At 48.5% G+C, this 13,783-nt stretch overlaps 1 protein-coding gene across 1 annotated transcript in view; it reads right to left on the reverse strand.

Moving 5' to 3' along the window:
- Positions 1-2,729: 2,729 nt before the first annotated feature.
- ANP32A (acidic nuclear phosphoprotein 32 family member A) overlaps positions 2,730-13,783 on the reverse strand; it is a 42,128-nt gene continuing 31,074 nt past the window's right edge. Inside the window, exons 2-7 of the mRNA XM_003954520.6 lie at positions 11,585-11,734; positions 11,228-11,350; positions 8,221-8,419; positions 6,781-6,878; positions 4,225-4,288; positions 2,730-3,957 (exon numbers count right to left, since the gene is read on the reverse strand). Of these exons, the coding sequence (XP_003954569.2) occupies positions 3,896-3,957; positions 4,225-4,288; positions 6,781-6,878; positions 8,221-8,419; positions 11,228-11,350; positions 11,585-11,734 (696 nt within the window). The 3' untranslated portion in view covers positions 2,730-3,895. The remainder of the gene's footprint in view (positions 3,958-4,224; positions 4,289-6,780; positions 6,879-8,220; positions 8,420-11,227; positions 11,351-11,584; positions 11,735-13,783) is intronic.

Raw genomic sequence — 13,783 nt, forward strand, 5'->3', positions numbered from 1 at the left:
GTCGTTTTGAGGCCCTTCACTTACTAGCTGGGCTAGTTTTCTCATTTCTGAGCCTCGGTTTCCTCTGTGAAATCTATGAAGATTAGAGGAGGCAATGGATGGAAAGCACATGACACAGAGTAGCTCATAATCAAGAAGCATTGTCATTACTGTCCTCTCCAGGCACTGGTCTGCACCAGGAAATGTGCAGCCGTTCAGTGGTGATCAATGTCAGACAGGACAATGTCAGGGAGCCAAATCCACTGTGAATATCAAGAACCTATGATGCATTCCAAAGCCACATAGAACACATACATGGCCATGACACTCACTATATCCTGTTCACTCAAGGCTCGGCTGTTTTCTTCCTGGAAGACACACTGCACTGTGTGTCTTCTCGCTGCAGCTGGCCTCCCCCCACCCAAACAGTACAGCTGTGGGTGAGATGGTGCAGAAGCCCAGGGATGGGAGTCCTGGGTTCTAGGCTTGGCTGTCACTCCCTTGCAGGGCCACCTTGGGCACGTCACTTGCCTTCTCTGGGCTTTGATTTCCTCTTTGGTCAAATAAGAGGGTTGCATGGGGTGACTTAGAAAAAATTCTTCCCTCTCAAGGGTCTGTCCTGTGGCATTGACTAGCACACTGAGTGGTGAGACTTCCCTCACTGAAGCCATGATGGTCAGGGTGAGGAACTACTGCAACACGCCTCACTCACACAAGTGGTCTGATCTGGGGAGCAGGAGTCAGGATGTGGGAGGCACTTATGGTACGGGCAAGAGGGCTGGCTCTGGAATCGCACACCTGGTTAATTCCTGATGGTGCTCTTCTTCCTGGCTGTATGGCCTTGGGCATTACCCTCTAAGCCACCTGTGTAGCAAGGGTAATAGCATCTACATAAGGTGCTGTGATGATTCGGTAAGATTAATGAGACGCTGCATTTGAAGGAAAGGGCCTAGCCCATAGCAAGAGCTCAGGAAAAGCCAGCCCTGCCCCTCTCTCCTCTCCTTTGTCTGAGCTTTCTGTGCCACTAAGTTCCATCAATGAAAATAGCCCCAGATGGGCCTGGGTTTCATGCTGATTCCACTTCCAAGTTACTTGACCTGTTTTCCTTATCTGTTAAATGGACATATGATCTTCCTCAAGGGTTGACGTGAATGCTTGGCATGATTAATACAGAAAGGGTTCTCCTCCCTGAGGCCCATTAACATCAACCCATTCACCACCTTCCATTTTTCCTTCCATTTTGTAGTTCTTTCTTTGTGAGACAAGTCCTCAGCCTGTCATCCAGGCTGGAGTGCAGTGGGGTGATCATGACCCACTGCAGCCTCGACTTCCCTTGCTCAAGTGATTTTCCTGCCTCAGCCTCCCGAGTAGCTGGGACTACAGGCGTGCACCACCACGCCTGGCTAATTTCTGTATTTTTTGTAGAGACGGGATCTCACTATGTTGCCTATGCTGGTCTCAAGCGATCTCCTGGACTCAAGCAATGCATCCGCCTTGGCCTCCCAAAGTGCTGGGATTATAGGCATGACCCACCGTGCCTGGCCTATAGTATTTATTACTGTATCTGTTAGTCACCTGATCCTTAAAGACCCCATGGAGGGAAGTCAGGGCCAGAAAATCTGAGGCCAGACCACAGCATCTCTCAGTTTCACCCCACTCCCATGTTCTTTCACTCTGAGAGGCACAAGAACATGCCTGCCTAGTTCATTCTCACAGCCCAGGTGCTTAGCACAGCACTTGGGCCAGAGGAGGTCACTTCTCCATCCCATGCTTGGAACCACAGGCAGCTTGCTCCAAAGGGCAGTAGGTGCCAGGGTACCACCCAGAGGGTGAGGTGGGTCACGGGCTCTTCTGGAAACATTTTACACTGCTGGAATCACACAACAACTATAAGACATTGTAAGGAACTAGGACTTGTTGTGGGTTCAAGGCTGTAAAGAATGAATACATAAGAACAGAGCGAGACTCCGTCTCAAAAAAAAAAAAAAAAAAAAAAAAGAATGAATATATGTGTACGTGTATAAACAAACAACCACAGTAAATTGGCTGAACTCTTCTGGAAAACATGGAACCTTGTACATGAGCCTCATAAATGTTTTTAGCTTTTGGTCCAATGACTCTACTACTTCTAAGAGTTTGTACTAAGAACTCCACAAAAAGTATGAATAAGTAGTAATATAACAATGTCCACTACAGGGGTAAGCTGGACATAACGAAAACATCTAACCATTTGGTTAGAATTAAGTAAATCAGAATATAGTTGATGGACTACTATGTAGCCATTTAAGATACATGCTTTTGAAAATTAAAGAAACAGGGAAATGATTATAATACTGTTAAGTAAAGTAACAAAATAAAACACCATATGTAAACCTCTGGGTTTGCGAAATAATTTGTTTTATAAACATTCCTGAGTTTTCAACCATACATTCTTTTTACAATACGACAAACAAAACAATGAAATATTCAAAACAAGGTTCCAAGGTTGGCCCAACTTGATTGTTTGGGTACTTGTTTTTTTAGTAACTCTGTAACTTTTTTAAAGGAAGCTTTTAATGAAGATACACCACTGAGTCTTGCTTTAAGACCAAAAATATCCAAACATAGTATCACATTATATATATCTCATAAGAAAAGCTATTCTATCAGGTAACAAAAATGAAGCTTCCCCCTCACCTAGCAGTTCATCTGGAATGCATCTTGAAAAGATCAATGGCCTGTTGGACTCAAAGAAGCCATCCCCAAAAAAATTGTATAAAAAGATTTATTGAAATTTATCAATGACAAACAGACATAAAACTCAAAGTTTGGCTCTTCTGAGGGGCAGGAGAAAAACTGGTGCAGATGTTCTTTTATACAGATGAAACATGGGTTCAGAAATTACACGTCACTTCTAAAGCAACCAGAAGAGGGACACGAAAGCAAACCTGTACATTCACTAGGAATTTGCAGTCATTTCAGATTTCCACTAGGTAAGAAAATACAATTTTGCGTTAGTTTTTCCGTGCTCGGGTGTATGAAAAAAAAAAACCCAGCCGACATGCAGCAACGTCTCCAGCGCTTAGGTCTGTAAAAATGTTCTAAGCACAGAAGTACATGTGGAAGAATTCTCTCATCATTTTTTGTAAAACAAAGCGTTCTAATATTTTACAGAACAAGATAGGACAGTTTTTTTTCTTTTAAAGAAGTTGAAGTTTGAAGGTGTGTTTCTTCTAATTTTAATTACCAAATCCATTTTCCTTGTAACTTAACACAACAAGCCTGCTGTTTTCAGCTCTCTGGCTCATAAGCTCAAGAGTAACATCAGAGTCCTCTTTGTAGAGCGAAGCCCACCACCATCTGTGAAAGGGGAAAAGGGATGAGAGATGGGGAATGTCCCCAGACCAGTGCCAAAATACGCCTTTAGGTTGCTACTTACAAACCAGGGCGTTGGATGCCTCTAGCAGGCCCGAGAAAAGCAGGTATCATGTGAACCAAAGCAAAAGATATGGCTGGTGCTCAGCCCCTCCTGGGCATTGAGTAACCAAACTGAGACCAGCCACAGCTTTCCAACCAACCCAAGAGACTTGGGAAATACCAGGAAACGTAAGAGAACTCCAAACCATCCTCTTTGAGAGTCAGGAACAAATGCTCACTTAGTGTGTACTTAGCTATCGCATTTACAGGGACAAAAACCAGACACAAAGAAAAAGTAGGGGGAAAAAATAAAGAGTGGCAGTAAAAATAGTATTTTATTCCACCCCCACCCGCCATCCCTCCCCCCGCAACCCCCAGTACACTTTTCCCCTCTCGTTCCCACAGCAACGTTACAATCAGAAAAAAATAAGTTTCAGGGGGCAGGATTGGAGGGGGGAGAGGGGATATGGGTAAAAACAGTCAAATCACAATAGGAATTTTTCAAAATAGGTTATTCCACTTAGTCATCATCTTCTCCCTCATCTTCAGGTTCTCGTTTTCGCTTCTGACCCCTTTCTTCTTCTGGAAAAGTAAGAAAGTGGCATTTAGATTAGTTATTAATCCCACCTCTTTAACTCAACCCACCCAGTGAGAAGTCAGGGGACCCACGACTAGCAAGCTGTGCCATCCTTGGAAACCGAGGCAAGACATCTGCACAGCTGGAAGGGGAACCTGAGGCCTCTGACAGGAGTGTCCTGCCCACTGCCAGGGGCCTCTGAGTCTAAGCAATCTAAGGCCAAAGTGAAAGGGCCAGGCTGCTACCAGCTGAGAGTAAAAAGGCTGTCATACCACCAAGCTCTTCTTCATCTTCCTCGTCATCTACCTCTCCATCGTTATAACCTTCTTCATCCTCCTAGGAGAAAGGACAGACACCAGAACATTAGAAATGCCCCGCCTTGGGATATGCTGAGGAAGCCACACAGAGCACAAAAAGGCCGGGGTCACCCCCAGCCTCTCAGAGCCCCCACCAAGACTTGACATCTCGGGAGGAATGTAAAGCAGAGGTTCTTAATTTATTTCAGACCAAGGACCCATTGGGAAATCTGCAGAAAGCTTTGAACTCCTTCTCCAGAAAATGTCCGTATCATTTATAATATTTGCAAGCAGTTTCAGGGGGTTATGGATTCCAGGACCCAGGTTAAGAACTCTGATCTGAAGTCCCTGTAAGGCAGGCAGCTTTCCAGTCTGCACGTTCTCTGAGGAGAACAAGTTCCCGAGCAGACTCCCTGACGTGCAAAGTAGGCCATCCTTTCTTGCATCTGTCCTCAATCTAGTTTTGGCTTCAAGAGAAGACCCCAGTTTCAGCAAATCTAGATTCTGTGGGCAAGTCCAACGTCACCTGACCCAGCCCCTTCCCTAGCTTGCAAACTTGGACCACCTGGAAGGGTTGGGGAAGATAAATTCAAGACCCCCTGAGGACATCATTCCCAACCGGCTTGAGATTCAGCAAGATGTATGACTTTCTTTCTCAACACAGGGCCCTTGCTTTCCTCTGCTCCTGAAAGTATATGCAAGTTGAATCTCTGCTTGTTAAACCTGGTTCCTGAAGTTTAAAAGAACTTGGTGACAGATTTCTTTTTTGTCAAGGGAAACATTCTTTTAAAATGTCACCAAAGAGTTCCCTCATCAGTCTGTTTGCTAAGGTTCTGGTTTTTTTTGCATGTATAAGCTCTGCTTTACTGAAAGCTGGAAATATGCAGATGGTCAGTGAGATTATTTAAAAAACAAAAAACAAAAAACAAAACCCACAACCCTCCCCCCATCCCCACCCCCCCCAAACCTCACATGCAGCACTCCTGTGACAGGAAGAGGAAGATGAAACAGCTATTAGCCAATACAACTTACTGCCCTGTTCTAGGGGAACCTGTTTTACTAAGACTTTATTTTTAAAATACAATATTCTTTAGAGATGAGCCTAAGAGTCTAGACCTAGGGAGAAGACAAAGCCAGCAGCACAACTAAACAGAAACCAAGCTCATCTGGCCAGCTTTTTTTTTTTTTTTTTTTTTTTTGACTGAGTCTCGCTCTATTGCCCAGGCTGGAATGCAGCGGTGCCATCTCGGCTCACTGCAACCTCCGCCTCCCAGGTTCAAGCGATTCTCGTGCCCCAGCCTCCTATGTAGCTGGAATTATAGGCATCCGTCAACATGCCTGGCTAATTTTTATATTTTTAGTAGAGATGGAGTCTCGCCATGTTGCCTAGGCTGGTCTTGATCTCCTGACCTCAAGTGATCCGCCCGCCTCGGCCTCCCAAAGTGCTAGGATTACAGGCGTGAGCCACCGCGCCTGGCCTCCGCGATTCTATTGTCATTGGCCTGTGTCTCTCAAGCCTGGGCCGGCTGGCTGGAACTGGAAGACACTATCTGAGTGAGTCCATGTGGCAAGCGGATGTGTCTGCATCCTCCATTGAGGGAGACAGGAAACTGCGGGGGGAGTTGGGAGGGGACACAGGCGCCTTGTCCATGCTATTGTCACTTTAAAACTCTCTAGTTCTAACTTTTGCAATTAGCAAGAGTTGCTTTAGAATTCTGAGCAAGTCATAGAAAATGACTCTGCTACAGAGAGACTCAGAACACACAAACACAAAACCCAACACAGTGCCAGGAACCTGGAGGAGGGTGTGAACGCCTACAATAAGCAGTCAGACACTTACCCCTTGTCAGACACTGTCCTTAAGCATTTTACTTACACTTCACTTTATCCTCTTAACAACCCTGTGAGAAAGCTATCATGATCCCTATTTTACAGATGAAGAAATAGGCTCAGAAAGGTCAGGTAAATTGTCTGGGGACACACAGCTTGCGAGTGGTAGAGCTGGGACTCACCCCCTCACAGATCTTGTTAAAAAACTGGGAACCAGCCAATCTCTTTAGGAAAATGGCCAACTCCTGGTGCTCTATTTCCATAGTGTCACTCTCTGATTTGGGATCCAGCAGTGTTATTCTGCTACCTATCAGTTCAAGGCAGACTTTGGTTTTCCCTAGCACAGTTTAAGTGCTCAATGAATTATCTTAATTAGCATATGAAAGCAAAAAGCAGAAAATGGGGCCATGCATTCTGTACTTCTTTACATAGAAACAACGGCCAGGCTTACCCCAGCAGGTTCAGTCCCTGCCTCTAAAATCCTCTTCCCCTCTTCTAATCCAGCCTCCCCAGAGCTTACTGCAAGTCTTGTCTCCCCAGAAACAGCCCAGCGAAAGGCTCTGAAATGGACTCACTTCACTACCCATGGGGGAGCGACTTTCCTAACCAGGGCTCCGGGGCTGCCAAGACTGATCACAGAGGCAGTCAGTGGGACTGCCTCAAAGGGGCAGACGGTGGCCCTGCCCAGCCCAGCCTCCTTACCTCCTCCTCTCCACTCACGTCCTCCTCTTCACCTTCCTCCTCCTCATCCTCGTCCTCCTCGTCTTCCACTACCTGAGCATCTTCATCATACTCCTCCTCTGTGCAATTGAAATGGGGAACGGAAACAGAACTAGTGGTGAGCTGGCTCCGCCCCCCCAACAGCACAGGTCCCTGTAGCGTCTTCAGTGTGGGGCTCATGACCCTCCCACACCCACCTAAGTCCAAAGATGGAACACACTAACTCTCATGAAAACAGTGCTGACATAATTAAACACATCCTGAAGTTGTGCCAAAGATAAGCCCCCCTCACAAGTGTTATGCATGTGAAAGGCCCCTTCTGGAGGCCTCTCACACCGAGACCACCAGGAAATTGTCAGAGCACAGCAACAGGTTCCGGGGCCCGGGAAAGCGGCAAGGTCAAATCAAACTCCTCAGGTTAAAGGTGAGAGATCTGAGGCACAGAGAGAACTGACTTGTTCAAGGTCACGCATCGAGTCACTAGTTGAGCTGGGCCTAGGGGACCTGGTCCCGGGACTGCCAGTTTTGGCTCCTTTCTGCCATATCACAAGATCCCCACCAAGGCAAACATGGTCTCTGAGTATCTTGCAAAACACTCCCAATTGAACAAAGAAAACCAAAATCCTGTATCTGAATTAATTAATCAGGCAAGTGTCTCCATTCTCAACTTTATCTGGCCACGAAGATGCATGGGAAAGCTGCACTGTGCTGGTGGCAAGGGAGAAGGGGAGGGAACAGGACTCCCTTCTTTTCCCTCCTTCCTTCTTGTAGGCCTCGACTGCACACCACACTGCCAGGGAACCCAACAAGTGGCCTGCAGTCCTCCACTTCTGAGCACCTGGGGCTCCTGAGCACCTGAGCCTGTGCCCCTAGGTGTGGGGCTGTAGGCTGCAACCACCAGGGGGCCCCACAACCCCTCTAGCTCTGGACCTCCTCTCCACTACTGAATACCTAGATGGGAAAGAGGGGTCCTCAGGCCACACCCTCTTCTCTCTCTATCCCCTCCCTCCCTCCCTGGGAGAGTGTCTAAGTGCGGGTCACACTACAGAAAGCCTGTAGAATCCCACTCCCTGGGGGCTTTGGAAAAGGGACAAAAATTGAAGTGGGCATTCAGTTGGATGGTTTTAAAGGAGTTATTATGCAGTTGGAGAATCTCAGGATATTTCCATGAGCATGGGACTCATGCTTTGTTCTTTTAGGGAAGTCAACCAATGAGACAGATTAGGGACTATGGAAAACAAAGCAGACAGCCCCACTCCCCTCCATAGCTTTGGAAGGTGGTAGCTACCAGACAGCCGGCCAGCCTTCAGTAGCTGGGTGGGGGCCTCCCAACACCCAGCCCACCCACCTCTGCAAAGCCAAGGACGAGCCCCAAGGCCTCAGCTGGGCCCCTGCAGCCCTGGGCCGCACCCTGTCACCCACCATCCTCATCCTCTTCCTCATCATCCAGGCCCTCCACGTAGCCCTCAGCATCCGAGTCAGGGGCCTCCTTGTCGTCCCGGTCATAGCCGTCGAGATATGTGAGTTGCGGGAGGAGCTTGAACACATTTTCTCGGTAGTCGTTCAGGTTGGTTACCTCGCAATTGAAAAGGTCTAAGCTCTTGAGGTTTTCTAACTTTTTCTGCAAGCGGAAAAATGAAGCCAACAGTAAGTGATTTGTGGGAGGAAGGTGGAGGAACAGCCCTAGCAAACAGGCAAGGATGCCATGAGATAGCATGGGCAGACCATGACTTCCAGGTGATAAGGAAGCTTGGATTTGGCTCTGCTTAGCCACAGTGTTTGCCCAGACATATCACCTGCAGTTTGTGGGCCTCAGCATCTCCATCTGGAAAATAGGGGGTTGGACTGGAGGATCTTTGAAGCCTTATCCAATGTTAACACTTTTATTCTGCAATTACAGCTTCTGTCTTAACAGTGATTGACTTGAAATTAGCCTGGGGCTTTCTTGGTGCATGAGCCAAGAGGTTTACTGCCTCTCCCTGAGACTAAGGAGCCAGAGGGAAACCAAAAGTCAACTTGAACTAACAAACTAACTCCTTCTGCATCTGATAATGATGATGATAAGGGCGGTTAACATGGCACTTCATGTACTGAGTCACTTTATCTCACAACCCCTGTAAGGTAGAAATAATTATTAGTTAATTTCACATATGTGGAAATGGAGGGCACAGGATTTGGTAATTCATCAGGCAGCCCAACTTCAGACCTGTGCTCTTACTCTTTGAATATTGCCTGTCAAAAAAGGACAAGAGAAAAAGCAATGGAGGACCCCAATTCTGTCCATGGTATTTGACACGATGTGCTCTGTCAAAACTTTACACCAGACGGGTTCTAGCCAATGTTATCCCTGTTTGATGGTAGAGGAAACTGAGGCCCAGGAAGTGAAGGGTCATACTGCTTGCAAGTAACTGAGCTACACTTTGACTTCCCACCTCACCCACCTTTGAGGCACCAGGTACAAAAAAATCCCATCCCAGGCTGAGTCCCCATTCCAAAGGGGGCCAGGTCTAACAAGGGAGTGAAACCATTGCTCCTTGGAGTCAATGTCAGGAGCTAGGTTGCTCTCTCTATGACCTTGCAGTTGAGACCTGGGTCATTCTCAGCAGAAGCCAAGGGCAGGGAGGAAGTCTTGACAGTGGTCTGTGTGGGCAAGCCCAGCACCTGCTACCAAAAGCAGCTTCCCACCCCAGGAAGGTAAGGCAACACACACTGACAAGCAGAGGCGGAGAAAGCACTGAGACACGTGTGATCTGGGCAGGGGGCAGTGGAGAGTGTAAACATGGACGTGCCTGAGTGCCTGACCCCTAATGGTGACCGAATCACAATGTTTTACAAGGATTTTATATACTCAATCCCCATACCTCACCCATATACAGAACTTCAAAGACTTTTTCCTTTTGTAATGACATTATAAAATCAAGACTTCCAGACAGATCAAAATAGTTTGGCTTTTTCCTAGGAGACCAGTGGAAGGCCTGAAAAGAAGTTCTGTGGGAAGCACATTCTACTAGTTGGCCCCAATGCCATCGATGGACAGGTAAAGAGCTTGGAAAAGAAATGCCAGTGTCCTCTTCTGCCACATTGGCCACCAGCAAGTCCCGTGAGCATCCATGGAGAGCAAGGAGTGCCTTTTGGGACAGAAACCCTGAAAACTCCAGCCCAATCTGAGGGATACCCAACCTCCCCTATAAACCCAGAAGGGAAATTTGGCAAACGTGGCCAATTGTCCTCCTGGCCTTTCCCCGATTCTAAGATGCCTGAGATGCTGCTGCTGCTTTTTTTTTTTTTTTTTTTGGAGACAGAGTCTCGCTCTGTCACCCAGGCTGGAGTGCAGTGACGCGATCTCAGCTCACTGCAACCTCTGCCTTCCAGGTTCAAGAGATTCTCCTGCCTCGGCCTCCCGAGTGGCTGGGACTACAGGCGTGTGCCACCACGCCGGGCTAATTTTTGTATTTTTAGTACAGATGGGGTGTCACCATGTTGGCCAGGCTGGTCTCAAACTCCTGACCTCAGGTGATCCACCTGCCTTGCCCTCTCAAAGTGCTGGGATTAAAGGTGTGAGATACCACGCCCGGCCTTATGAGGTGACTCTTATATGTATATTCACAACAGGTGTATTTACTTCATGTGGTAGTATTTCCTATTCCAAAAGAGTTGTTTTCAGTGACACATCTTACAGTTGATTTCCTTAAAGTCAAAGGAATACAGCGAATCAGATCCTGGTAATTATAGAAAGCGTTGTTCTGAACATGACCTGCCCCTTTCTGGCTGGTAAATCAGTGAAGCTTAGGGGATGTCTATCTCTACAAGGATGAGCAGAAGAGCCAGAAATGCTACCCAGGCCCCTGAGAGCCTGTTCACTATCGCACCAAGGACTGGTGACCAGGGGTCACTCTTCTCCACACCACGTTGAGGAAGGCCTGCCTGCACGAGGCTCTCACACCACACGGCTCTCAGTCATTCCAGGGTTCTATGTCAGGACTGACTCATCTCTCACAGTTCAGGGGCCAGCGACCCAAGGAGAAAACTGGAGTCCACTTCCAGGGCCAGTTTAATTCTTGGATCGCTCCTCCCTTCCCAAAAAGGGGCAACAAGTCATGCCCTGAACCTGAAGACATTACAGCTCAGGTTTCCAAAGCTGAGCAGAAACTGAGTGGAAAAGCAGGAGACCAGAAATTGAAACTAGGGTTCTACGCTACCCGTACAATAGCTGCCCATTCTGTCTGTGACCTTGGTCAAGGTATTTAACTTCTCTGGGCCTCAGTTTCTCTATGGACTCAGCAGAAACAATAGCTCAATTCTATCTCATAGCACATCATGAGAGTCAAAAAATTAAGTGGGAAAAGGACAAATGCAAAAGTAGTATTTGCTGATGCCAATTCCTCCCACCTCCTACCCCTGCAGGGAGGGGAGGGTCCGAATGACTTACCAGTGGCTCTATTGTGCTGAGGTCTTTAATTTTGTTGCCACTTAAATTTAGATGCGTGAGGTTCGGACACTTTTCTGCCAATACTTCCAGGCCCCCTGAGACTCTGTTATCGCTTAGTTCAAGCTAAATAAGGCAGGGAAAGAAAAAGCAGAAACAGCTTTTAAAATGAAGGCTGCCGGCTCAGAGCTGCCGGGCTTTCCCCAGACGGGCAAGAAGGGAAAGCAGTCTCAGGGAATTGTCTGGCATGTTGGTGCAAGCACCTGGCTTTCCCTTCAATTACTCTTTCTAAACATAGGTAATAACCCTTCCCACTCCCCACCCCCGCCTCCCAGCACACACAGACTCCACTCTATTTACCTTCTTAAGTTTGTTTAACTTTGGTAAGTTTGCGATTGAGGTGAGGCCTACGTTGATTGTACTTAAGAATTCCAGTTCTTCAAATTCATCTGTGAGGCCTTCGAGTTTGCCTTCATTCGACCGACTGTTGTCCAGGACAAGTTCTTTCACCTGAAAGAAGGCCCGACCGTGTGAGCGGGGCTGAGGAATGGGGCTGAAGCAGGGGGAGGGTGTTAGAGGACTCCTCAGAGGACAGGGAGACAGACGCAGGAAGCAGTCAGTCACTCCGTCACTTCTTCTAGCTTTCCGGATCACTGTGCTGCCAACGACCACAGGATGGATTTGCCCACCCTGACTTTTCTGCCTTTTCAACATCTGGGTGAGAGGAGGCCTGTGGTGAGCCGAGCTGCAGAACCAGGGGGCCACTCCAGACAGGGGCCTTGGCTGTACCGCAGAAGACAAACCCAGTAAGCCCTGCTGCCTCTGCAAGGTTGGTGGTCTCATTCCAACCCTGCTCTCGCATTCTCCCAAAACCCACATGCACCAGCCACAGCGTTGTTAGGGACTTCTGGGCCTTGCCCCGCCACCCCAACGCCCCCACGAGACCCCCACATGCCCAGTTGCTTTCACCCACTCCTGCCATCACAGCAGAGCCTGCCGCTGTAGCTGGCATTCACATGGCAGTACCCATGTGGCCTGTCCTGAGGCAGGCGCAGCAGACCAGGGGCTCCTCCAGCTCTCCCACCTCTAGCCCAGCACTGTCCAACAGAACTTCCTTCAAGGACGGAAACAGTCTGTACTGTCCAAGACAGGGGCCACTAGTCACATGTGGCCACGGAGTGCGGCCAGTGAGACTAAGGAATAGAGCTTTTAATTCTATTTAATTTCAATTAATTTAAGTGTAAACAGACACAGGTAACTACTATATTGGATAGCACAGCTCTAGACTTTGCTCTTCACGGTCCAGCATAGACGTGGAAGGAGAATGGAAACCCACAAACTTAGGATGGGCCCATAATGAAATGCTGAGATCTGTCTCAAAGTCTGTGCTTGGAGGCACCTCTGTGGCCCTGTCTTTTTCCCCACTCAGCTCCCTTACCCACAATTTGGGTCCTAAATCCTTTATTTCTAATGAGGTAGAACGAATAAAAAGCCACCCTCTCACAGGGTTGTTAAGAGGTAGACTTAGCTGAAGGTGAAACTGCAGGTTCTAATGAAGAAGGTAGAAAGACAGGCCGAGGAAGAGTAACCAGGTCGCAGGCATGAAATGACCCTGGGAGTAAGCAAAGGAGACCCGGCGTGTGGCCCTCCAGGCAGCTGGCCCAGAGTTCTCCTTCCTGTCCCAGAGCAGCCAGCTTCTGGGAAACGTGGCCTCTCTGGACTGGAAGACACCTTAAATGTGATCCCTGCCTGCACCTGGTATCTCAAAGAGTCCCTTCAGCCCAGGACACAGCAGCCCAAGCTCCCTGCAGGTGCCAGGAAACACTTACCAATGTCAACTGGATTTGTTGCCTCCCTCCCTGGAACTTCCATGCACAGGCCCTGATTTCTCACCAATGGGTCACATGGCACAAGCCTGTCCTTCTCAACAGCAGTCCAGCATTGTTCAAAGGGTTGCTCCTGCCCCTCAGGGCCTTTTCTTCTCTTGGATAAGCAGCCAGGCTTTCTAACCTGTCCCTGTCCAGGGCTGCTCCTGCTCCTTTGAGCAGGCCAACATGCCTAGCTTCTTCTTTCTGGGCCCAGAATGACTAGGTGCCCCTCTTACTCAGGCATCTCTGGGCCAAGTAGAGATATGGGGGAAAGGAGGTGGAAACAGAGTCCACATGAGGCCTGCTATGCCCCTCCTCAGCCCCCTCTTGCCAGTGGGCAGAGCAGGGGAGCACTGGGGTACACATCTGGATCTCAGAGTCCTGCAGGGCCCTGCAACTGCCCTGCCTTCATTCTTCACTGGTGGGTGGAGGCATGCCGCTCCGCCCGGGACAGCAGCAATTTGTGGGTTTCATCTAGCACAGCCCACAGAGCGGGAGAGCCAGGGAGCGCAGCCCTCTCCTGGAGCTAAGGAGCTCTCAGCCTAGGAAATGGTCACCAAAGCCCACCTTCCTGTTGGGTCTGGGAGGGGGAGGCTCAGTCCTTTCCCACCCCCTCAGTCCCTGAGATCCAGATGTCCAGGTCAAGCCACCTTCTCAAGGTCATGGCAAGAGTGCCTGGGAATAAATCCTG

The sequence above is a fragment of the Pan troglodytes genome, chromosome 16 (genome assembly GCF_028858775.2).
Source record: "Pan troglodytes isolate AG18354 chromosome 16, NHGRI_mPanTro3-v2.0_pri, whole genome shotgun sequence".
NCBI classification, from domain to species: Eukaryota; Metazoa; Chordata; class Mammalia; order Primates; family Hominidae; genus Pan; species Pan troglodytes.